The sequence below is a fragment of the Engraulis encrasicolus genome, chromosome 8 (genome assembly GCF_034702125.1).
Source record: "Engraulis encrasicolus isolate BLACKSEA-1 chromosome 8, IST_EnEncr_1.0, whole genome shotgun sequence".
Classification (NCBI taxonomy): domain Eukaryota; kingdom Metazoa; phylum Chordata; class Actinopteri; order Clupeiformes; family Engraulidae; genus Engraulis; species Engraulis encrasicolus.
In genome coordinates, this window is record NC_085864.1 from 29,340,327 (window position 1) to 29,367,114 (window position 26,788).

The 26,788-nt window shown below is 39.5% G+C and overlaps 1 protein-coding gene across 1 annotated transcript; it reads left to right on the top strand.

Annotated features, from left to right (window-relative positions):
- The first annotated feature begins 1,998 nt into the window (after positions 1 to 1,998).
- itgae.2 (integrin, alpha E, tandem duplicate 2) lies at positions 1,999 to 25,603 on the top strand. Its single transcript, XM_063205405.1, has 31 exons — positions 1,999 to 2,133; positions 2,356 to 2,458; positions 2,595 to 2,668; positions 2,765 to 2,841; positions 4,291 to 4,393; positions 4,705 to 4,836; positions 5,660 to 5,781; positions 6,330 to 6,481; positions 8,667 to 8,820; positions 8,985 to 9,138; positions 9,777 to 9,847; positions 9,965 to 10,112; positions 10,958 to 11,091; positions 11,367 to 11,510; positions 11,905 to 12,120; positions 12,584 to 12,720; positions 13,073 to 13,212; positions 13,314 to 13,456; positions 13,603 to 13,719; positions 13,839 to 13,909; positions 14,012 to 14,144; positions 17,122 to 17,238; positions 17,326 to 17,405; positions 17,501 to 17,584; positions 18,089 to 18,158; positions 18,405 to 18,509; positions 18,772 to 18,822; positions 21,648 to 21,728; positions 22,426 to 22,515; positions 23,397 to 23,507; positions 24,373 to 25,603. Exons 1-31 carry the CDS (start codon positions 2,106 to 2,108, stop codon positions 24,424 to 24,426), a joined length of 3,396 nt encoding a protein of 1,131 aa, XP_063061475.1. The 5' UTR covers positions 1,999 to 2,105; the 3' UTR covers positions 24,427 to 25,603.
- The last annotated feature ends 1,185 nt before the right edge of the window (positions 25,604 to 26,788 follow it).

Sequence of the window (26,788 nt, forward strand, 5' to 3'; positions counted from 1 at the left end):
GGCATGTCCTGTCGTGGCCAACCTGTCAAACTACAAAACATTACTGGGTTATGGGTTAGGCCTATGTTTTTTTAAAGATAAATAAATAAATAAATATATATATGGGGGGGGGGCAACTTTAGTTAGACAGGACAATGAAGTGACACAGGAAATGGGAAATGAGTGGGAGAGAGGGATGGGGGAAGATTGGGAAATGGCCCAGGTTGGGAATCAAGTTTTGGCAAAGGACGCGCTCAACTTCTTGGAAAAACGAAAGTCTTTGGGTGCGAGATAAAAAGTATCAACTTAAGGAAGAAAAATCCGCACTCACAAAACTGCGTCTCATTATTTATTTATATTACCACCATGTCCAAAAAGCAAGCGCATTTCGGCTATCAGGCCTTCATCAGTGCGTGGTACTGGTTCCCAGGTTGGGAATCGAACCCTTACCCGGGTCGCCAGCGTAGCAGTCCAGTGCACAGCCAACTAAGCCACGTCACTGGCATCTCATTTCGAAGAAGCAGCCAAGTTCCATTTTGATGGAGCAGGCGAGACTGTAAATGTCTATGGCCTCTGTCTGACTAATTAATGCAGTGCTCTTCCTCTCAGCAGCGCCTTCAGAGACCCCGCACACATGAGTCAGCTCTCACTTCCTCTCCCATCATACGCTTCTCACGACATGATGTGTGGTAAGACTTGTGTAAAAAAAGTTGTCACAGAGAACACTATCAGTAACAGACATCTACTGGCAGGGCTGGCCTGGGACGAGAAAATCAACCGGGCATTTTTGTCTTAAACTGGTACCTCACACACATACAAGCTGATTTTGTACTAGCCTATGTCCTGCTTGACTCAGCCCACTGGCTAAGATGGGCCACTGGGCCGAACCCTCTAAACTGTGGGTCAGTCTCCTAGGGAAAAAACAAAGAAACAAAGAAACAAAAAACAGTGTTGGACCCTGGGGATTGACGGCCCACCGGGAAAATGCCCTGTATGCCACATTACCAATCCAGCCCTGCAACTACTGGTGTGAATGATGCTTGATGATTCTGCGATGTGACACACTGTCTCATAAGATGACTGACTGTAGTCGAATAACAGGGGTTTATGAAAAAGACACATTTTTCTATTCAGATAAAAACGTGTGTGACTTCAAAGTCATAACTTAATGTATGAGGGCCCTCAGTGAGAAAATGAATCTGGCAAGTGTTAAAAGGTGTGAAAGTGTTAGTTTCACCCAGCAAACTGTGTCTGCTGTGCATCTGCTTGTGCATTTAATGTGGTGCCATTTTTTTAGCTGCTGTCTGATGCATTGCATGGTCAGGGAGGCCGACAGGTGGGTACAAAGGGTCAGTTGTCCTGGGTCCAGGGAGAAGGTGAGGCAGGTTTGGTTCGGCCCTATTACAGCGTCTGTGTCGGGTGCTGGGCCCTCTTGACTGTGTCCAGGGCTCAGCCAAAGCTGTCAGCAGCCCTGTGTATGGTCATTGTGGATCAGATTAGTTGAAGATGGCTGAATTAAACAGGTCTGACTGGAACAGGTGTTTGAAAAATGTGGCACGTGGTTCAGGACATGGTCTGCCAGTTGTGAGGGATTATCAGGAAATGAAGGACAACCAAGCCAAAGTCCAGCAAGTTCATGTCTCTTCATGTTTGTTTCTTGCATTGAACATATAGGGCCTAACACATCTGAATAAAAACCACAAGGTATTATGTAACACTAACAGACACCATATGACCATTTCATTTTACGCAACTAGATGAGATGTAGTAAGACAGTGCTAGTGGCCATGGGCAGAATAAAGTTCTGCTTTATCAAATGAATTCAACTAATACCAGACAGCACAGAAAATAATGGAATAATTGTCTGTCATGTTATTGTTAGCCTAATGTGGACCTACATTCAACATTGTTTGTCTTCCTCTGCGTTTTATTGAGGCGCAGATATATAAAACTGTGGAGCATAGTCTAGTTGAAAAAAAAATCTGCGCTTGTATTTCTCAGGAAGAGTTTCTGCTCGCGCGTCTTAATGGATGTGAACACCGGAAGGAGAAACCATTGACTCGTCTGTCTACCTGCTAGTTGATGGATTTCACTTGGCAAAGGGGTAGTACGGAGATAATGTCACAATGAGGACCGCGTTTTTATTTATTCAAGGTAAGCCGTTTCATATCGCACATACATCTATACTGTCGTCAAGCTAATGAACTAATATTGTTTAGACACAACTACTTCAATTTAACGCGTCTTGTCGAAACCATTCCTTTATTTGACACATCTCGAATAGACCACATTTGAAAATGTTTCCCCTTCTATTTCGTAAATCAAGTATTTTCGTGAAGGTTTTTCCCCCTGAATTAAATGTTTGGGTTTTTTTAGCCATTGTCTCAACAGCTGGATTCAACATCTTACATACACCTGTTCAGTCTTTTCAAGAGGATGACTCCTTTTTTGGCCAAGACATTGTACAGTCGCAAAATGGGTATGCTCTCTTTCGCTCTCTCTCTCTCTCTCTCTCTCTCTCTCTCTCTCTCTCTCTCTCTCTCTCTCTCTCTGTATTGTAGCCTACTATGCTTCAGGGATATGTCAAATATGTCTTTATTTATCATCAACATTAGAATTCTTGTCACTTCACCATCACTTGGGAAACTTTGGAGATGTGCGCAAAAGGAGAATTGCACACTTTTGTCAGGTAGGTGACTTCCCCTCCCTAACCTCTACAATAGACCATCGGCTAGGTTGCAGTTATGCAGTGTATAATGTCTCCATGTGTTTGTTTGTCTTGTAGGAGATGCACAAAAAGGTATGAGACGCATTCAGTCACTCTCCAGCAAGTTGGGCGAAAAACCAGCGGACCAACACTTGGTAAGAATGAATTAATGGTTTTGTATTATTGCCTTTAAACAAAACCTGATAATACATTGGTGTACAGGTATCCTCAAACCATGGCTAGTAGGGTAAACATTGTACATTTTGTTATTACTGTGGATGGATTGTGTGTGTGTGTGTGTGTGTGTGTGTGTGTGTGTGTGTGTGTGTGTGTGTGTGTGTGTGTGTGTGTGTGTGTGTGTGTGTGTGTGGTGGTGGTGGGGGGGGGTATCTTCAGTGGTTACACTTTTGTGCCAAGTCTGCTAAAGATACAGTTTAATTATTGAGAATTCTATCATTTTCACTGTAGTGTTTGGTAAAGTTGTGCTCAGCTGCCATATGAGAAATGAGAAGTAGGCCGTGGCGTGCGAGCAAGGATGCAGAGCAGACAGTGTGCTGTCAATATCTGTTTCTCCACAAAACCCACAGTTTCCTCCAAAGGCGCCAGACAGCAGACTGCGTCTTTTCACTCTTCTTGTTGCTCACCAAATAAGGACCGCTCTGTTTGCAAGTATACTGTAGGGTGGTAAAAGAAGATACTCATACCCAAAATTTATCTTGGAATTCACCATTTTTTATGAATGCAGAGCCTGTTCAAAATGTGTGCATTTGTTGTATGACTCTAACAACATGTCATACAAGTGTCATCCAAAAATGGCAAACTCAATTGGCAATGCTTCACTGGTCCAGTTGTCAATCCTGTGCACAAAACGCAATGTGCAGACAGTATTACAGTAAAAGAACAGAAAAGGAAAGGCAAATGGAGATCATAATTAATTGGCTGTAGCCCAGGGGTATTCAATTAAATGTCAACGAGGGCCAATTTTTCCAAAATTCCTCCCTGTAAAGGGGCCGAAATGTATGTATGTATTATGGTTGCCGACTGTCAATGAAAAAATTCCAGGACACTTCATTGAGGTGGGGGGTCTGGGGGTCCTCCCCCAGAATGTTTTGTATTTCTTAGGTGTAATTTCCTGCATTTTGATGTCCCGTGTCCCGTTTCAGCTCGATACGGAACCTGTAGTTTTATCTCTAAATTCCAAAAAAACAATTCTGTATTTCAAGGGGCTTGTGGGGGGCCAGAGCCTTGCCGTCCAAGGGCCGCATCTGGCCCCAGGGCCGCCATTTGAATAGCCCTGTTGTAGCCTCTTTGTGCAGATGGGCCTGTTCACTCCTTGGTGAAAAGACTCAACTACATCATAACAACACTGCTATGACATTACCGAGGGTCAGCCTTAGGCTTTGTCAGTACAATTGTCGTGACAGTAATGTAATGTCAAAGGCTCTGTGTAAACGGATTACTTGGCAAATTATGTTTACAATTTAAAATCGTCTGTTATCTCTTGTGGGGTATCAATGCTTTAAAGTATATTGTTTACCATATGAGTTTTTGCCAACCTAGAGTATCTTTAATCTTGCCATTCCATGCCTCGTCTCTTTTTCTAGGTGTGTCAGCAGGTACGAATCAAGAAAGAAAAAAAGGAAGACTTTAATGGGCAGTGTCGATATCCAAGCCAGGGTGAACAAATCATCCAACCCGCTGAAAATGGTATGTAGCAGATCACAAGTTGATTTTTGTTATTATTTTTTAGTTTAGTTGCAAATAATAACATACAGTGCTGGGATACTCAATGCATTGACACACATTTCAGTGCAGCTTTTACTGAAGTTGTTGAGAATTAATTTAGAATGTATCATCCTTATACACCTGACACACTTAGATTGATCCCTTTTTTTGGAATATAGCCTAAATGACAACATCAGCAATTGGTTTTGAAAATGTTCTTAATATTGTCCAAAGTTTGATACACTGCTATTGACATTGTTTTTTCCCCTTTATTCTTCATTTGAATTCTACAGCAAAAGACATGCTCAAAAAGGCCAACCTCAACAACAACAACAACAACAACAACAACAACAACAACAACAACAATGGTAACAGTAACAACAACAACAACAACAACAACAACGACGGGTATGAGGATGAAGAAGGTATGTGTTTTTGAAACTTCCCTTTTTGAAATAGCTACAGCACAGGGTACATTGCAGCACAAGTGCAGTATCCTCTGAGCTTAAAAGTCTAGGCCAGTGTCAGGGCCGTAGCCAGCATTTTGGAATAGGTGAGGTCCATGATGCGCATAGAGGGCACTGAATTTTTATATATAGCAAAAAAAAATAGCCAAATCATGATATATTTTACATATTTATACATGTTTATATTTATATTTACATATTTATACATGTAATGTACATATTTATACACAGTACAGTATGTCTCATAGGTGAAGTAGAATAGAAAAGGGTGGATTCTCATTTCGTGTTCGCATTTATGGAGCTCTTGTGGAATGAAAATAAACTATTTCACGAGGGCAATGGTGTCCAATTATTGGAAAGACAATCAACTTTCAGTCACCCTTAAGATTTGTTTTGCTGAGTGGTTTAGGGAATTCCGGTGCCATACCTGCATAATTATGAATTATGGGGCATGGAAACATGATAGACATTTGGCATTCCAAAAAAAAAGAAAGAAAACCTCAGACAAAATGAGCGAGGTCCAGACCTCCCTGACCTCTAATGTAGCTACGGCCATGGCCAGTGTTTCTCAACGATGGCTCTACATTGGGGTGCTTATGATGTGGTCAAGGGGGCGTTTGTTGAGAACCAGTTGGTGTAGGCCAATAGTGCAGTCGCTACTGCATCCATATACTGTTTCAGGAAGGATATTTACTAATGTGCTACCGCCGGCCTCAGCTAGCTGCTAGTTGGCCTCCGTTGCAGTGTTCTTGGTCAATTGTGTCATCCTTTGCCTCGACAGACCCAGGAACAGAGATTGCCTTCGTACTTGATGGCTCAGGAAGCATCGAGCCGCCAGACTTTATTCGGGCCAAAGAATTCATTATGAAAGTCATGGAAGGTGTCTGGTCAAAATGTTTTGATGTAAGTGTAAATTTTGCCCAATATCACTGAAAACGTATTAATTTGATCGTACACAAAGGCACAATGACAATCAGATCAGTTACAATTGGCTTTAGCGAAAGAAGAGAGAGATTGAGAGGCCTGGGAAAACATGTTCCACGGCTGGCATCTGTAGGCAACTCCCTCTGACTCTCCTTCCCAGCCCAGTCGTTTAATAAGGAACACAGAAAAGTAACACATGGGTCACACAGGTCAGCCAAGAGAGTGAAGGAACTTCCCCAGTATGCTACACTGTAAAACACTACAGCCAGTTAAATGTAAAAAAAGTAAGTTGCCCTGCTGCCTTAAATTTGTAAGTAAACTCAACTTGAGAAAACATCAAGGTGAGTTCAGTCTCGAGTTGAGTTAACTTACAAACTTGAGGCAGCAGGGCTACTCACCTTTTTACATTTAATTGGCTGGCTATGTTTTACAGATATCTTATCTGATGCAGGACATTTTTAGTACTGGAGCGCTTACTGTATGTCCGATAAAGCCAGCCTAAATGAACATTATGTGCATTTCCTCAGTGCAACTTTGCAGTTGTGCAATATGGAAACTATATCAGAACTGAACTCTCATTAATGGACAACAAGGATGCAGCCAAAGCCATTAGGAGGGTAAACGAAACCGAACAGATTGGAAACACGACTGCGACTGCTTCTGCCATCAATCATGTCCTGTAAGTAGTTCTTACAAATATCTATATGCTGCTGATACCACCGATCTACTGTAGGTACAGTTTGTCACAGAATATCTTACAATATGTCTCACATGTTTGCAGATTTGTAAGTATATCTTTTCATTGGACGGTATTAAAGAAATTTCATTTTGACACGATGATTAGTAACCTGTTCATAACATATATACCACTTGAACTTGTTGTTCACTAAAAAAAAAAAACATCTATCATTACATAATGGAAAAGAATGAACTTTATGACAATATACTCTTTTTTTTTAGAAGGACTCATATTTGCAAATTTGCTAACATGTGAGGGGTGTACCTTGCCTGGCTCTTGCCCGACCTGTAGTTCCGCACAGCTTTGTGAGCTCCACTACTAGGTCTGGGAGCATGTAGCAGGATTCCATTTCTACAGTCAAAAAATCACAGCATTTATTGCTTCAATATCAACACATTCTTTCAAAACCATTTTCTGTTGATCTCTAAAGCGTCAATATGGTCTATAATATGACCTGTGACTCCTCAATGTGAGCTGGCAGTGATATTGAAGTGATAAATGCTCTGCATTATTTTTTGAGTCCAGAAATTGAATCCTGCCACGTGCTCCCAGACCGATGTGTGTGTTTGGAGTGCCACCAGGGGGCTCCAGAGCACACACACGGAGGTCTGGTAGGAACCAGGCTAGGGTGTACCCACTTCTGTGACATACTGTATATGCAGTATATCTAGGTCAGTGGTTTATACATACGTATCATCAATAATGCTTAATTGTTTATGTTTGGTGCTTCATTAGTGTGTTTATGGGGGTGGATGGGCATCAGTTGTTGTACCAGTGGAGTATCAATTTAATCTTGAGTTCTGCTGCTTTTGGTGCAACCATTGTTCCTTATTTAAAGTTTAAAGTATTTATGAATACAGTACCAATTCCATTTTAAGACCAGAACATAACATTTTGGTGTGACAAAGAGTAATTATGAACTGTTTGGTACGATTTGTGATGTCAATATTGACTGAAAGAACCGTGATATTGAATTTTCCCATTATCGAGCAGCCCCTCTTAGTACCAGTTCAGTATTATTGTAACACCACAGCCCACCTGAGTGTTGTTGCAGGCAGTTAAGGCTGTTCTGAAGGAAAAAGGAGGTCCAACCTGGTACTAGCAAGGTGTACCTCAGTGTAGGGCTGCACGATATTAGAAAAATATGCGATACACGATAACGTGAATGTATACTGCTATATCGATATTACTCCTGATATTTAGTATATCTACACTTTATCATATATAAAACAACTGAGAGCAATATTTTATTTCCAACATTATTTTTATTAGGTAAAAACATGGCTAATATACAGCATCAACTTATAATGTCAACCTTTTTAATACCTTTTTAACCTTTTCACCAAATTTGCAAAGGTATCGTAATTTAACCAACTTACACGCGGTACGTGTATTACAAGCTGTGATATCGCAATAACGATACATTTTCGATATATTGTGCAGCCCTACCTCAGTGGTTCCCGAACTGGGGGTTGCGTAGGTATTGAAGCGGGGGGGCGTAGACAAGGGACATTTCATGCAAATTGGGAAATCCACAGGCTAACAGCTAACATAATTCCAGAATTTGGTTAGTAACAGTACTCTGATGTATTGGTTATTAATAATATATGTATTTGCTGTCCTGTGGATTTCTTGCAATATTAGCGGACAAACTGTTGATGGAAAATCTTGCAATATTAATTGATATAAAATTGCCTGTGATGAAAGTATTCTTAAATCCAAAAAGCGGTACCTGCTCAAAAAGTTTGGGAACCACTGGTGTAACTTACAAAGTGGCTGGTGAATGTATAAGCTGTGCACCAACGCAATGCAAACCACATCCAAAGCCAAACAGAAGCAAAATTATGCAAAAAGTGTGTGCCTAGTATTTAGCCATCTTAGAAATATTACACATGCACAAATAAATGTCTTTTCTGCTCCCATGCACGCACTATCCATTTCCTTGATTTTTTTATGTGAATATAGTATTTCTACTTACCTCAACTACTACTCTACTGTGGTCATGACGGAAACATTGGGCTTTCTCACAATAGCAGTCCTTAGTTTGTACTGTATTTACAAAGGCTGTTTGCGTAGTTTCCTGATTTTGTGGTTAAGTTAAACCAAACTGTACTGATGTTTGCAGGGAACACGTTTTTGTCCCTGAGAATGGATCTAATTATAATGCCAAGAGATTTGTAATTGTGGTGTCAGATGGACGCATATTTCTGGACCCTATGAAGCTCACAGATGTTTTAGAAAAACCAAAAATGGCGAATATTACTCGCTTTGCCATTGGGGTGAGTTGTATGCACTTATCCTATCTACAACGATAAACCGATTTCTGTTTAGGTTGTACCAACATCAGTGTTATTGTCATGTTGATTCCTACAAAGACCACATATAACCAGTGTATAACAAATTGTGAGACCAATGGGCTTTACATGACCTGAACTTTTTCCAGGTTGGGGCCGGCATCCTGAATGATTCTACTGCAGTGAAAGAAATGAAAGAGATAGCAACAGATCCAGATGAGAACTATTTTTTTGAAGTGAAAAGCTATGATGCATTGGCTGGCATTTTGTCACAGATCGAGCAAGGCATTGTTGGAGTAGAGGGTAAGTTATACCGAATTTTCTAATATTAAAGAGACCTTTTGCTTGAGGGTTATCCACCTTTTTATCCTCAGTTACAAGGGTGACACTTCAGGGTGGATTCCAGTCATGGAAAGTCATGGAATTTGATCAATTTGCACAGACCAGACTTGCACGAAATTCCGAATTGAAATTCAAAGTAATTAATTGAAATTCACAGTAATTCCATGATATGAACACTAGGTGGTGCTGTTCTATGTACTCTCAATGGGTGGTGTAGATTACGTAAATTCAAAGAAATTCAAGGTAATGACAAAATGGGATAACTAGATGGTGCTGTATATTTATCAGTATGTGTCTATTCCCGGCACATGTTGGGCTGCTAGTGTTCGTATTATGGCATTCATTACTTTGAATTTCAATTCAGAATTTCGTACAAGCCAGTTCCCGCTCTAAAACGTTTCTCAGTTCAGGCGAACACAGCTGGTAAATGCAGGTTCTAAGAGTTGGTTGAACATGGCGACTTGGAAAACTGCTATCACAACTTGATGACCACAGAGCGGAAATAGTACAGAAGACGTTGAAATGCTCAGGGTTAGTGGTTGTTGTAATATGGTTGAGATATACCTTAATCTTGTATTGCAAACATTTGTCTTGTGCAGGTATGGGCCAAGGAGCAGGATTTCAGTTGGAATTGTCAGAGGCTGGTTTCAGCTCCCACATCGCCCTTGATGTGAGTGTGCAAGGATACACACTTTTCCGACATGCTGTAGGCCTTGCTGCAAACATGATGTCTCACTCAACCACATACTTTCTGAATATCACTCATTATTAATGCCACGTTTTACAGCAATCCCTTCTTTTTGGAGCGGTGGGCGCCTTCGACTGGAATGGAGGGATGATTGTGCGAAATTTACAATCAGACACGACAGCATTTCTTAACATAACAAGCAACGGGCAAAACATAACCAAGAAAGAGCACAGGTTTTCATACTTGGGTAAGGGTCTGTTCTGCTTTTTTGATCCACTGCAACACTATGCATGTTTAGCAACACTACGTATGTTTGAGCACCTCAATGGCTGTCAGATCACTTTCTTGACATGTGACTGTTGTCATGTCAAAAAGGGCCAACAACCTAGGTCCACTCTACAGAGCAGTGGTTCTCAACCTTTTTTGAACAAACGCCCCCTTGACCTCATTATAAGCCTACCAGCGCCTCCTTAACATCATCATAAGACTGACAACGCCCCCCTTAATATTACAAAATGAAATGGACTAATGCCCTCCAATGGCAACTAAATACCGCCCCCTCTCAGCTGTATAATTTTCAACACCCCCTAGAGCTATCCAAATCCCTGGGGGGGCTGTACCGCCCCCGTTGATTAACACTACTAGAGAGATAACGCTGGTTCCCACATCACAATTAAAAACTGACTAAGGGATTCCGCACAACGTTTCTGACAGCACTTTGAAGCACTATCGATTCCGAGAATTTCGGTTAGCCCTGCACACTGAATCAACTGGAGAAAAATACTTCATGTCATTTTCTTTGTGTATTTATTAGGGCTGTAACAATATTATATTGAATCGAGAAATCGTGATAGGCAGAGTCATGGTACTGTATCGTGGTGTAAGAAAGCAGTATCGTGATACACCCTTTTAAATTTGTTTTACCCATCAGTCCAGAAAACAAAAGCAAAAAGCAAATTTAATTCATTTAAAAAGATACCTTTAAAAAATCGTTGGGTGTATTGAACCGTATAGGACAAATATTGTGATACAAACCGAATCGTGAGTTGAGTGTGTCGTTACAGCCCTAGTATTTATGAACTCTATTTGCAGGCTACGCTGTGACTTCTGCAAAGGACTCTGAGATACTTTACCTCTCCGGAGCACCCCGCTACAACTTGACGGGAGGAGTTTTTGTTTTTAATGGACAGAACCATACATTGCAGCAGACCCTACTTGGAGACCAAGTGCGTATGTGAATTGTATGCATGCGTGAGATCTGTAATTCATGAAATATTCATGTACTACATAATTCTCAATGGGCACAGGCAATACCCTATGTGAATAATCTTTTTGGTGAACTTTGATCCTGATATTCCTGCACTGTGCAATTTCCATTTTATTCAATGTATTTTGTTTTCGCTAGACATGAAATAAAGATGCCAAAAGAGAGTCAGAAAGAGACACTATAAAAATATGTTTGATCAGTACAATAATACTGACATTTTTCACTTTTTTGCAGGTGGGCTCATATTTTGGCTCTGTTCTCTGTGTCCTGAATTCTGACAAAAATCAGCCAAAGAAAACGGACTATTTATTCATTGGAGCTCCACACTTTCACAGGAGGGGAGAGGAGGGGAAAGTTTTTATCTACAGATTGCACCAGGTAATGGACTATGTTGTCATTTTTGATGGCCAAGGGGAAAGGCTGAATACAGTACAGTATAAACAGACATTGCTATCTAGTCCCACATATTTCCCTCCATCATTAAATCAGATGATTCTTGTACAATTCTTAACTGGTGGAGTTAATAATAGTACATGTAAGTCAGTTCCATGTGATTAATATTTAATTTGGTGCAAGATTTCAGGTTACCCATATGGTCACAAATATGGAACATTGAGCCCAGAGAGTTTAGTGACCTGGATTATGTCATTAAACATAAAGGACACAAAATTGTTTTCTGTGGAGTGAACTGAATGTCTGTCTGTTGTGTTGCCTCGTTGCTTTACAATGCCCTGATGAGTCTCCTTTATGTGTGCTTTCGTCTTCAACCCAGGGTAAATATCAAAAGGAGACCTGGGAATGGTCCGGCATGTCAACGTACTCCTTCGCCAGATTCGGTTCTGCCATTGCGAACATCGGAGACGTGGATGGTGATGGATACAATGATGTGGCCGTGGGAGCGCCTCTGGAAAAGGGACATGGAGAGACATCTGGGAGCATCTACGTTTACAATGGATACAGTGGCGGTTTTAGGGAGCACCACTCACAAGTAAGTACCGAGTTTCTACCTGTAGTGTCATAATCAGGGATTATCAGGACGTAATTGTTGAAAAGACTTTATACTGTCATAGTACTCTACAGGTACTTACAAGTACATAATACATTACGACTTGGACATTGGAAATGTCAAAACATGTGCAGTGTCAGCAGTCCAATTGGTAATAGCTTTACTGAAATACATGTTATACAAAGTACTTATTTGCACATGTAATACACGTGTTATACATAGTACATATACACAGTAGTACATATTCGACCAATTCACTCACCAAATGATCCCTTACATTTGCTTTCTATTTTTGCTTTTGTCTGCCCTGGTGTCATTCTACGGAAGCCATGCTCCATTAAATAATAGGCTAGCTTCGTAATGAATTGAAATAGTCATTCGTTGTTGTCCATCTAACTCAATGTAACGTTGTTTGGCTGGCTTGTTGCGGTTCCTCCCTCTCAAGAGAATATCAGCAGCTGAGACTGGGATGAAGCTGAGGTACTTTGGGCGGTCGGTGAGTGCCATGGCGGCCCCCGGGCCCGGCTCCAAGAGACAAGAGCTCATCAGTGTTGGCAGTGAAGGACATGTTGCTGTCTTTCAGTAAGTTCTCAGAAAAGATTTCAGGAGATGGAAAAAAAGGGTGAAGGGAATGGTTCACTGGCTCACTTGTGTAAAACAGGTGCACACATTAAAAAAAAAAATCCCAAGTAGCCAAAAAACATTTATTAAATTCTGACTACATGTCTACATGTCTTCATCAAGGCAGCATTTCAGTAGATGGTTTCTACATTTCAAGACATTTTGGAATTATGATCTTGAGGTGCTAACAGTACTCCAAAAGACGATTGGCTTTGACAGTATAGTTTGGAACACGTTTTTGCTCGTACAGTCTCGTTTTTTTGCACTTTTTTGGCTTTGAAATGACCTATGAGGGATGTTCCTTTTCCAACAGAACACTTCCTGTGATTGTCATCAACCCTAAAATCACCATGGAACCCAACATGATTCCCCTGAAGCACCAAACCACAGAGTTGGAAGAAGAAGTACTGATTAAACCAATGATATGTTTCCAGACGAAGGGAAAGGCTAGGGGTATGCATTTATTTGTCCCATTGTTCCCCTATGAACCAATTAATGAATTGTTGTGACTGATCATGCTGATGTTGTATTTTACTGCTTTTAAATGTTTCTAGGTAATACATTGCCTGTCCATTACATGATTGACTTGGATGTTGGTAAATCCAAGAAGCGTGTAGCTCTTAAAAACAATGGACCAGGGGTCTTCAGTGTGACTGATGATGATGAGTGCCTCAGAGACGTCATCATTACGTATTTGGTATGTTTTTTTTCACTTTTAATGAGAAGCCTTTGTAGTATTTTAGTAGTACACATCATTCCAGTTTTCTGTTGCGTATTCTGCCATGTGTATGTCTTGTGTATTGTGTTGTTTTTTCTGACTTGTTATTGACGTTTTTCATACAGGGCTGTTTTGACTGTTTTTCACCCATCCAATTCAAGTTGAATTTTAGTCTGCCATCAGACCCAGCATCAGCCCATTATATTCTCGATGCATTCACCCCAAACGAGACGACAGCAGAGGTATGGTAATTGCGACAATCATCCCCATACCTTAAAAAGATGTACTGTATACAATCCTGAAGCGACTTACCGTAACCATGCACAATGTGGATTCTTTGTTTATTTTAAAAAAAATGTAGATCCCATTTGAGAAAGAGTGCAAGGAGGGACCATGTAAAGCAAACATTAAATTGACTCACTCACAGCTCAGGTTGGTGACTAAAAGCTTATAGGTTTTTGCATGTGCCATAGGTTTTGTCTTTGTTTGAAAAGTGCTTGAAATGAGTATGTGATGATTTCTATTTTATCACAGCATAGAGAAAGTCATAATTGGTGCGACTCAAGAATTGAACATAACTTTTAATCTGGAAAATGCTGGATATGGTTCCTACATCACAACTCTGACTTTGATTTACCCCAAGATCCTTCGTTATGTGAAGATTAAGGTAACATTTTTATGTATTTAGACTATGTTTAGCAAACTATTACAATTAAAACTATTTTTCTCCAAAAATAAGATCTTATTGACGTCTGATCTGTTACGGCTGTGTAAGACAAGGATCTTGAAGATTAACTCGAATCTACAATCATTTTAACAGACCTGGAATTAACTACAGCAGATCTAGACGAGTTTCTGTTGAATCCTGCTTTTGTGTTAATAACATTTTTTTCCTGGAGATTAAAGTGATACTGTTCCATTTTTGGAAATAAGCTTATTGTACAAACCCCAACTCCGATGAAGTTGGGACGTTTGGTAAACAGTGAATAAAATCAAAATGCTATCATTTTCAAAACATTCAATCTATTCATTAGATGGAGAATAGTGAAAAGACAACATATTAAGTGTTAAAACCGAGAAAAAATATTGTTTTGGGGGACATATGTACTCATTTTCTAATTTGATAAATCCAACACGTCTCAAAAGAGTTGGGACGGGGATCAGTGAAAGTTAGTAAACATCCAAATAAGATAAAACAACAAAGAAGAACATTTCAAAATGAATTGTACTGACGGACAATATAGGTGTCCAGGTATAAGATCATCACAGAGAGGCTGAGTCACGCAGAATTAAAGATGCAAAGGGAATAATTACCATAGTTATTACATACATTTTTGAATTCCCTTTGATTTACCACGATTGAGTGTATATAACACATATTTTTGGTACTAAAATCATTGTATAGGTTCATGACATCATGAAATATATATTGGCTGTAGTCTCACTCTAATTCCTGGAGTGCTAGAGCTATTGAAAATTGACCATATTAAGAATGCTTAATGCGTGCAAATGATACAGGGGTGTAACATTCTCCTAAGCACCTGAGCTCACTTGAAATAAACCCAGAAGACATGGAAAACTGTCCTTTGCTTACAGAAGTCAGCAGGAGTTGTAGAAGTCCATTCTTTTTGACAATACAGTTTTTCTCGATTGGTTTGGCTAATTTCTTGAAACCGAGATGACATTTCTATAAATTTTGGGTCATTTGGCCAAACATTCTTACACTTCTGCACAACAGTTCAGATAACTAGCAAAATGTCATATACCTCCCAAAACAGTTAATTCTTGCATCAGCACTAAACCGTCTCCCACATAAATAGTCAGTACCATAAAAAGAGCATATATCCTTCTCAATTGCTTTGGCTCATTTGCATTCATTTAGTCATTCCGTCAAAATAAACTGGATGGTTCAGCATAACAACATGGATCCTCATCACTTGCTCATATCGCTCCAAAAACAGTTTACCCGTGTGTCGAAACTAAATTCCTTCCACAGAATGCCGTTTGAAAAAATGTCAGGAAATTAGCCAAATAACAGAGGAAACTGTTGTACGGTTGTAAAATTATTTTCTACAAACTAGTAAAGTTACAATACCATCTGGCCTGTTGAACACTGTCATGCATTTACTGTGTACAGTAAAGAAATTCTTAAAATATTATGTCCTTGACTGTTTTGATAATTGTGTAGACTACTTTGCATATGATGACTCACACAATGAAATCATGCTGACATGTTTTGGAGAGGGCAACCATTAGACTGAGAATTGTCTAATTCGTTTAGATAAGACAGGTCAATTTATTTTGAAAATGTGCTAAATGTATGCTCAATGTGTCAACTGTAGGGTACTTGTATATAGCCATCTGCCGAGATGTACTAAACATTTGAGACATGTACAAAGCATTTGAAATTTGATGAAAGCAATGAAAAATGCCATTCTGTTGTGGGAAATTGTAAGTTGGTTTGGACTTTTGTCCGTGTTGTTTTGAGAATGTCATCTCAGTTTTGAGAAATTAGCCAAACCAATCGAGAAAAACTGTAATAGAGCATTGCACATCCTGTGCTACAGTGAAAATGGACCATCCAACTTGTGTTAGTGCTAGCCTCAAAATTCAGCCTCCATGATGGCATGCGGGTGCAGTAGTGCATTGGTTAAGATGTTCTCACTCATCTGTAGAGTTAAATACAGTGCTGAATGGTATAAATGGGTTTTAAACAGCATGAAGAGCCACTCATGCATTATATTTTGAAGGGAGATCTTCGATTACTGCCACATAGTAAGGTCAAATTGCATTCTCTACTATGTTTTAACAGTTTGGCTCCATCATAAGGACCAGCAGGTGATAAAATGGTGGGTTTTTGGTCAAGACCTGTCACACTGTAAGCACTACAGAAAGAAAAACACTGCAAAACATGACAAGGAATACACCCACCATTTAAGCTGGTGAAATCATGTCCAAGATAGGAATTAACACTGTTTTTATATAAAATCATCTCATCGGTTAATGTATTTAACTGTTAAGTGTTGTCTTTTGTTTTGTTTTTAGTCTTCCTCGACATTTGCTGCCATTTATTGTCCCCGTCCCAACTCTTTTGAGACGTGTTGGATTTATCAAATTAGAAATGAGTACATATGTCCCCCAATATTTTTTTCTCGGTTTTAACACTTAATATGTTGTATTTTCACTATTCTCCATCTAATGAATAGATTGAATGTTTTGAAAATGATAGCATTTTGATTTTATTCACTGTTTACCAAACGTCCCAACTTCATCGGAGTTGGGGTTTGTACATCTCTCCTTGAGTTAAATAATTGAGTCTTACCTTTCCCCTGTACTTTCAATTGTTCTCTGAGTATGGCAGTGCAAATTTTACCTCCATGCTAGCAATTAATATTGAATCCTATGAGACCAGCTGGCGTCTAGCTGGTCTCATAGGATTCGATGTTCATTGCTAGCTTGGAGGTAAAATTTGCACTGCCATACTCAGAAAACGCCTGGAAGTACAGTATATAAGAAAGGTAAAACTCAATCATTTAACTCAAGGGGATGTGTAATATGAGTTTATTTACAAAAATGACAGTATCATTCTAAATTGAGTGAAGGCTTTAAGTCAGCTTCAGCTCAATGCCATGATGTTTTTGCAGAGCCTGGAGGGATCTGACTGCCAAACTGTTACGTGTAAAAGAAATGAAAAAGAGGAAAAAGCATTTTGGGAGCTGAACTGTGCTCTTTGTCATCCAACTCTGAGGAAATCGTCTCGGGTAATTACTCATTAACAGGTATGCTGTCATTCCAGCAACAATCACTAAAGACTGATAACTAACTCATGCTATGTGGTCGATTTCTAGATGGTTTTTAACGTCACCTGGGAGCCTGCAGGTACAAAAGCGGAGGAGAAGGAAGCTGAGATCAGGGCCATCTTGACAAAGTATGTAGTATTTTCCTCCTTACTTTTTAAACATTGTCCTCTTTTCGTATGTGTGAAACTGTAGTGGTTAACACGCCTTTCTACCTGTATCACAGTAAAAATTCAGGCACTGTGCAGCAGCTGGACGGGAAGAATTTTACATTTGACACTGCAAATGCTCTGCCAGTTGGACTTGAGGGGTGAGTATTACCGTCTACACTGGGGGAGACACCCAGAGTTATGTTACAGTAAAGCAATCCCAATCAAATTATTAAAATATATCTCTATAAGATTCATATTTTAATAATCATGTGATACTAATCATGTAATAACTAGTTTAAAGCTGATATCAAAACTTCCTTCAAAATTAGGACCCCACCCCTCAAACCTTGGCAATATGCACTACAGTATGTGTTAAGATGAGGTAGTTAGGAGTATGTTGGGGTGGACATCTTGTGTCCAATCTTACTACGTAATACCGTTTGGGCAAGATTATTAAATGGGATAGCATCGCAACTTCAAACATTACTTTAGTGAATACTGTACTGTATCTTTTCACACATTGTTTGATACATACTGTAAATCTATCATTACAAATGTATCAAACAAAAATATTTTTTAAATCTTTTTTTGCTAGTACTAATGATGACTGAAGGCCTTTCTGTTTCTCAGTTAAAGTATTTGTGTTTGTATCTCCATGGCAGAGGGGCAGAGCCGCCTTCACTGAAAAATGAGGATGAAAGTGAGACAAAAACACTGCTAATCAAATTTCAGGTGTGTCTATGTCTCTCTGTGTGTATGCAGGTGTTTTGGAGGTCTTTTAAGACTGTGTTTCGCTTGAGTGTAAAAGTGTGTTTGGTATCATCTTGCACTTAATTGGTCACAAAATATGATCTTAAAACGCTACGTCTCATTGAACAAAACTACAAAAATAAAAAAAGGTTTCCAATGTGTAGTAAAGTCAACTAAACTGTGATGCACATTATTAATTATGATATGTGATTCTCATCTCCTTTCCAGCCCGATGGAAAGAACCTGCACAATGCTACTTTATATATCAACATCACGATAAAGCTGGACACACAGCACACAAGGGTGCGTGTACTAAATGATACAAAAGCCAAGGTATGCTCATATCTGTTTATCTATCTATCTATCTGTATATCTATATATCTGTATATCTATCTATCTATCTATCTATCTATCTATCTATCTATCTATCTGTCTGTCTGTCTGTCTGTCTGTCTGTCTGTCTGTCTGTCTGTCTGTCTGTCTGTCTGTCTGTCTGTCTGTTGGTCAGTCTGTGTCCGTCATGTTTTGCCATGTTATGTCATGTTATTTCATGCTATGATACTTTGTTTCAAACGATGTCATTTGTGTGTTCCAGAGTACCTGTTTCTTCCCATATTTTGGCAAGGACCTACCTTCCCATAAATGGGTAAGGAACAAAACCACCATTTCACAACATAAACATAAACATACAGAGTAGTGCTGGGCAAAGTGGTTTTGTACATTTCTCGACTCTCTCTCATCATTTTCAAAACACAGTATTCATTCTCAAACCAGCTTTAACAAATGGCAAAACACCGTGGATGACCTGCAAAACTGAGTCTCTTCCTCAAAATCCTTATTTTGTCTTTGAAAACCAAGTTTTTGTTTCAATGAACGCGTCAGTGCCAGCAGAATGGTTAGTCATTGAGTCATAGTGTATGGACAAGCTAGTCAAATCGATTTACTCATGTTGTCAGTTGACTAGTACACTCTTGAGGATGTTTTCTGAAGCGAAATGTTGTTTCGATTGGATGGGAAATGTTGCAAATTCGACTTTATATTACAAAGTACAGATAGATATACAGTCCCAGGAAAAAAGTTTGTACACCCTTTGACATTTCTTACCTTTCTGTCAAAATTGGTCATAAAACATGGACAATCTTCCCGGAAATCACAAGAAGGAACAACCAGAGTCTGCTTTAACTAATTCAACCCAAACATTTACAAGTTTTCATATTTTCATTGTCACATTTCAGCACTTGTGTGCTTCAACTGTGTGACAGATTACCTCACTTTTTTTCTGTAAAATATCTCGATAAACTTCTGAGTTCATTGTTCCACTGATAATAGCAAACTGAAAAGGGCCTGAGGCAGCAAGGTAGCCGCATATAATGATGCTCCCGCCACCATACTCAAAGGTGGAGATTATGTTTTGGTGAAGGTGTGGTTCTCCAGTTCTCCTCCAAACATGACATTGTGTGTTCCCCTGAACAATTCAACTTTGGTTTCAACGTTGGTCTACAGAATATTTTGCAGTAATTCTATGAAGCATATAAATACTTTTTCGCAAACCTCAAAGGTGCAGCAATATTTTTTTGGACAGGACCCCCATTAATTTTAGATTGGCAGAATGAATCCCATTTTTAGCTATTCTTGGTTACATCTCCTCTTTTGAGTATGGTGGCGGGAGCATCATTATATGCGGCTACCTTGCTGCCTCAGGCCCTTGACAGTTTGCTATTATCAGTGGAACAATGAACTCAAGTTTATTGTGATATTTTACAGAAGAAATGTGAGGAAGTCTGTCACACAGTTGAAGCACACAAGAGTATGGGTCCTGAAATGTGACCTCAACCCATACTTTAGAAGCAAATCGACTTTAGAATGGCTTCATAATAATGAAATACACATTGTGTAATAGCCCAATCAAAGCCCTAACAAAAAACAATTGAGATTATATGGCATGAAGTCAAGAAAGCTATGCACTCTAGACATCCCACAAACCTTGCTGATGAGAGGCAGTTCTCTAAAGAAGAGGGAGACCAGATACAAACAGATTGTTTTGTTAATCTGATCTGCAACTACAGGACAAGTCTGGTTGATGATATTGAAACTAACTGAGGGTTAAAACCTACTTAATGCAAGGGTGTACTTACTTATGCCCTGCTATCCTGTGAATGTTATGGCCTTATGACCAATAAAAATTTGATAACATGTAAATGTTTGGGTGGAATTAATTAAAGCAGACTCTGATTGTTCCTTCTTGAGATTTCCGGGAAGATCAGACCATGTTTTATGATCAATTTTGACAGAAATGTAAGAAATTTCAAAGGGTGTACAAACTTTTTCCTCGGACTGTACATTTAGAGTATGACATATTTATTGAAAGGTTTTTTCATTGCAAAATCGAAAAAATAGCCAACTCTGGTTGAGGTGTCAAAGTGCGCCCTCTACCACCCCTATTTACTTGTCGTGCAGGCCCATGTGAAAAAAATATAGAACTGTAAAGCAATATAAATTTGAAACAATACACTGATACTGTATAAAGTGCACTTACTGTCTTGTGAAATTCTAGGGAAATATTGCAATGTTGCGTGGAGCGTAATTATAAAGGGCACATGAGGCATAGAGTAATGTAATGCAGGACAGTGCTTATTGATGTATTGCATGCTTTTTTTCTCGTTCCCTTCCACTGCTTTTGATTAGAGAGAGTCAATATTTACCTGCAAGCAATTTACCCATTCAGATCACATTTATAGACACAAATCCAATGGAAATTATACAGTACGTAGCCTCTCACTGCAGCAGGGGTCGCCGGCGACCCTTAACTACATCATAACAACATTGCCATGACATTACAGAGAGCCATAGTGCTGCACTAAGGGGTTTTAACACATTATTACAGCTTGGTAAATCATTTTGCATGTCAAGACGTATACTATGACCTAGGGCCTAAGTGTTTTGGGGAGTGAGAGTTTCATGCATTCAGTGACAATGCTTTTTGAGTGATATGACAAAAGCAATTGAGAACGTACAGAAAAGCAGAAAATTGTACACAACCATTGCATGGTGGACGAAAGCATTTGCTATATGCTGAAAACTATGAGAAACTGATTTTATCCTGTGCATAGCTAACACCAGGAAGTCACATTTGAGCAAAAACTTTTGAGAATTGTTATTCTGTTGTGAGAAATGTACAAAACCAATTGAGAAATACTGTAATACTGTATCACGGTTCTCTGCATGATTTTTTTTCATAAGCGGCAATTTTCCTGCACCTTAATGTTTCTTAAGAAAAGGCTGAAATCACATTTAAAAATGAGATAAAATCCTGAATTTTAATTTAAAAAACCTCTCATCAAAAAGTGAACCTTGTGTAGGTGAAAACTGTTATCACGTTTTTTTACGTAACGGTATACCGCCCAGCCCTAATACAGAGTCATCATTTGCATGGTATGAGTGACTGTTTCTGTTTCCTTCTTCCCCTCAAAGGGAGTCTACCAGATCCAGTGTGAGCAGATACAGCCAAAAGACATAGTCATAAAGATGGAAGTGGACATCAGCGATACACAGGTTGGAGTTTATATTGGATTTGATAATGAGGAGTAACTGAGTCATCTTTTCTCTTTAGAGAGTCCCATGTGATGTATTTACTGTTTGTTTCATAGAACACAGTTTTGATGCACTTCCACATATCAAGAAAGGAGCTTGCTACAAGATCCTGAAGTTATATGCAGTAGTTGTCAGAAGCAATGACAGGCAAAGTGCAATACCAGCCAATTATACCACATGCTTACAGTTTTTCCTCCATTCAGTTTTTCCTCAATTGCTTTTGCACCTTTCTCAGATCAGAACTAAAATTCTCAAAGCCACTTGTTCAACCATCACATCAATGTGTTACTTAAGCACATCAAAAACAGTTTCTCATTGCTGTGGACCAATTGCGAGCTATTTTGATTTGAGACTTGCCCTTACACACATGTTTTTTAAAAATAGAGAATTTAAATGTGCTAATGAAAGAGATAAAAAAGCAACAGAAAAAAAACTGTAATACTACCACATATTACAAGTGACCTACAGTAGTTCTGCCTGTGTCACGTCTACATAAACTCCTATTCATAGAGATAACAAGTTCTACTACCCCCGACTAATGTACATGTCTAGAACAAGTACTACTGCATTGTTGCTATAACGTGTAAGGACAGATTGTATATCTCAGGATTATTAACATTTTCCTCCATTTTCTGTTTTGTTTTGTTTTATTACATAGGTGCAAGATGAGAGGATTTTGGTCGTTGGAGAGTTGGGCTTTGACCAGGACACCTATGTTACACTGGACCGCAGTCGGCTGAGGAAAGAGGCAAGTAACACCACAGGGTTGCTTGAACAAAAAAAGAAATCTACGTAGCGTTCATTATATTCAACTATTGTAGTGACCCTCTGATGATCAAAACTTTTACATGTCTGAAGTAAAAGAAAATCTAAAGTGTGAAAAAAATGACATCTGGGTTCCAATGCTCATCTCTTGCAGAGGTGTCAAAACTCTGGGTTCATGCCTTGGCCATGGCCCAAATGACTAAGCCAGGGTTTCCCAAACTGGGGTGCGCGGCCTGCCATAAGGGGGTGCGCGAGCTGAATAGAGCAATGGTGGATATATGAGTTTTTATCTAGCATTAATAAAAATTAAGTAGTTTTTAATAGCATGGTGCATTATATGCTGGAAGGGTCCATCTGAAGTGTAGTTTAATTCCAAGACTATTGGAAAAGAGGATTCCCCAAAAACGACTGTGCGTAGTGTGCAGTGAATGAGCAGTGAATCCATACTTGCCTGGCCATCAGCACACAAAAATATTCGCTCAGGGGGTGCGTGAACCACTTTCAAATGTACAAGGGGGTGCGCAGGGAAAAAAGTTTGGGAACCCATGGACTAAGCCACCGTGCTGATGCACCCGGGACCCGGGTTCGATTCCGGCCCATGGTAATTTCCTGATCCTCCCCAGTCTCTCTCTCTCTCTGTTTGTCTTTTTTATTTGGTTCAAAAGTAAAAGCCCTGCTTACAGTTTCCTTCCCGCACGGGTGACTTCATTGAGTAACTGGCCTGTTTGTATGTCTTGATGACTCATTATGATCAGATGATTCAGAGCTGGTTGGATCAAATTTGTTGCAGGATTTCTACTTACAGTACTCAAACTGGTATTGATACCTCTGGTGTGTGACCTTGATGTGTTCTCCCTGTTGAAGATGTCGGTAACAGTAAGGAAACTGACGGTTGTCAAATCGATGCCATCCATCATCGGGGGCTCCATCGGAGGGTTTGTGCTCCTCGCCATCATTGTCATCATCCTCTTCAAGGTGAGGAAGGAGTCAGAAACACATGTAAAATTGCCCTTGTGCTATTTCCACATACAGTATGCCCAGTGGTCGAGTTGTAAAATCAAACCAGGGGGGATGGTCAGAGATTGATTATGATTATTGGGGGTTCAGGGGTTTCTCCCCCGAGAACAGTTTGAAAAAGTGCAATTTTAACACAATATGTGAAGAAGAGAAGCCTGTTATAGAGGGAGATGATTCTTGACCATTTTCATTGAGGGGTATGATTTTAGGCAATTTTCAATTTGATTTGAACCTTTATTTTCCTTCTCGGAAATACATTGAGGGTGGCCCTCTTTTTCGATGCAGCCGAGAATTTACAAGTATAAATGTATTAAATAATTAAGTTATCCAGGCAATAACGACATATAAGCTGCATGTAAAAGTATAAAAACACATTAAAAGAATATATGAATAAAAAAAAATAATAATAAATAAATAAATAAAATAAAATAAATACTCCGACATCACAAATATCACAACACAAACATAGACAGAAAGAGTGTATATAAACATAAAAGAAAATGTTATAGACATAAATATGCATAGTCAGCACTAAAAAAACAAGCTTTCAGCGATAGCAATTGCAAACTGGATTGGGAAGGTTTGTAATTAAAATCTTAAATTGGTTAAAAGAAATCAAAGATTCCAAGTTAAAAGTGCGCTGAATTAAGTTCCATGACCTGGGGGCATCAAAACAAAAGGCTGATTTGCCCAGTTCAGGGGGATGTTGAGGGGGATGGCATCCCCCCTCATCCCCCTACAACTCGAGCCCTGAGTATGCCGTGAATGAAACGAGTTCACCAATGATATGAGTGGATTTGTTTTTTTTTCCCTTTCATTATAGTGTGGGTTCTTCAAAAGGCGTCATCAAGTGGATAAAAGACCAAACGACGGATGAAGACTTGATCTCAACATCCACTTACTTGACCTTAGTTCCCCAAGTTCCTCTTAAAGTATTTGTTAGTTACTGGACCTCCACAAAGGAGGCCATGTTTTTGATACCATTAGTTGCTTTTTAAATTAATTGTCAGTTTGTTAAGCAAAAAGTTATTAACAGATTTCGATGAAGCCTAAAGGAATGATTTAGAGCAGGTCAAGGAACAATAGGTTGAACAGGTGTGGTCGTTGCTGATGATTGAACTGTTTTTACTGGCCTACATCAGAAGGAAGGAATACAGAGAAAACAGTTAGATGGCATCATTGCCACATGTTGAGGAAAAACATATCCTTCTTACTTTTGAGAATGTTTTTAATTTTAGCACTCTCAGAGTTTTTACAATGTCTTCACAATCATATATGTCAATATTGCTCTCTGAGGTGGCTGTCAGGCTACAAAGCTTTCTCAGAGGAGTCAAGCAAGCCTTGTTTAGTTCCAAAATACAAAACTGTTTTTTAATATGTATATTTGTTTTTTATTATTACTATGTTAATATCATTATTACATTATTAGTTTTTGATCATTGATTTGATTGCTTGATTGTCTTTTTAAGCGCCTTTTCACTGGTGTTTAAAGCAAATGCATCTGGTCTCTCTGATGAATGCTTGCTGTGTCCACGTCAGATAAACTTATTCAATTATCCATTAAGCTTCGGTGGTGATCCAGATCACTGCTTGTACCGTTACCACAGTAATGTCTTGGATCAGCGGCATGTGTCCAAATTTCCACCTTAACCATTGTATTTCATCACAACCTATCTGAAAGATAAATATGGGAGGAGGATTTGTTTGTTGACAGTTGGGTGCTGTGGGGCAGTGGCTAGCACCCATCCCGTAGGCCCACCATGACAAGCAGACGCAATTTTAGGGTAAGTTGGGGCCCCAAGAGAAAATTCAAAAGAATGAACTTTCACCACGAATCACCACTACTGTAGTTTGAAAGTCTTAGCTATTATTCACCATCTACAGGCTTGGGGCCCCTAAGCAGCTGCCTGCCTAGCCTGGTGACAAGATGCCTGGTGACGAGTAACATTTGAAGCCTATCTGGCTCATTTTCTTACACCACCTCGTCTCCCGCTCTTGTTAATCTCTTTACTGCGCCATGAAGTTCATTGTAGCCATTTGTGTGAATAAATACAGTTGGGGGGGGGGGGGGGGGGGGGGGGGGGGGGGGGCATGGCATGGTTGTGCACTGAACTTTTTTATATACCTGTATTTATTTTTTTATTATTATTTTCAAATAGGTAAAGTAGATATTTTTGTCGTTGATTGAATGTATGTAAATGCTCTGAGAATTTTGTGTCTTCTGAAGGAAAAGATGATTCATAGCCTACAGGTAGGTCTAGCCTATGCAATGCCATGCAGTCATAAAACAATGTAAAATGCAGTGTGTGTGTGTGTGTGTGTGTGTGTGTGTGTGTGTGTGTGTGTGTGTGTGTGTGTGTGTGTGTGTGTGTGTGTGTCTAATCTCTTTTACAATTAGGCCTATGTGTTAGAGATTTAGTTCTTTTTGTAGTTTATGAAATAGGCCTATATATAGCAATAGTAGGCTGACCAGATTGATTGATTGATTGATTGATTGATTGATTGGTGGATTTGTACAGTCTGATAAGGGTTGTCCAGTGCTTAAATAAACTGAATAAAGCATGAAAGAATGTCAGATTCTTTTGTCACCTTTCATTAACCAAGAACAACTGAACTGCACTGCAGTAGACCTGCAGACAACAAGACAATAACTTTCACCCTGTAGGCATAGCCTACTAGGCTATAAAGGATATGCCTTCGGAAGTTCGGGCACATCATCATACAAGAAAGAACAAAGGCCTACCTATAATTGTTAAATTGATGTGAGAGTAAACTGCTCTGGCCTCTGGCGGGGCGTAGGGCACTCGAGCATGATTGCAGGGTCAGGGTAGCCTGGCGACGCCATCCATGTAGGCCTACTCCAATCAAAGATTTTGGCTACGCGCATGATTGACGGAGTCAACAGTCGGCTATTTGCCCAGGCTAGGGTCAGGGTGGTGGTGGTGTGGAAACTGAGATGGGGTGGGTTGGCATGGGTTGCACTTTTTCCGTGCAGAACGGAGTGGGCAGCAGTTGTAATTTACTTTCAATGTATGGAAAGGCTATTTTTCTTTTTCGTGAATGTAATCACCACGTAGACTACAGTAAATTCTGAATTATTGAGGAATAGCCTTCGATATACAGCGCTGCATGTCCCTTGACATGTGACGCGTCCTTTTATGGAACGTCGCTTTTGAATCTAAGTTTAGCTCTTGGTCCGTCAAATGATCTTTTTGTAGTTTTGGAAAGCTTCACCAAAC

Coding starts and splice junctions, on each gene's coding strand:
- itgae.2 (XM_063205405.1), top strand. CDS start 2,106: ATGAGGACCGCGTTTTTATTTATTCAAG. Junction 2,134..2,355: donor CGCGTTTTTATTTATTCAAG/GTAAGCCGTTTC, acceptor GGGTTTTTTTAG/CCATTGTCTCAACAGCTGGA. Junction 8,821..8,984: donor TTACTCGCTTTGCCATTGGG/GTGAGTTGTATG, acceptor AACTTTTTCCAG/GTTGGGGCCGGCATCCTGAA.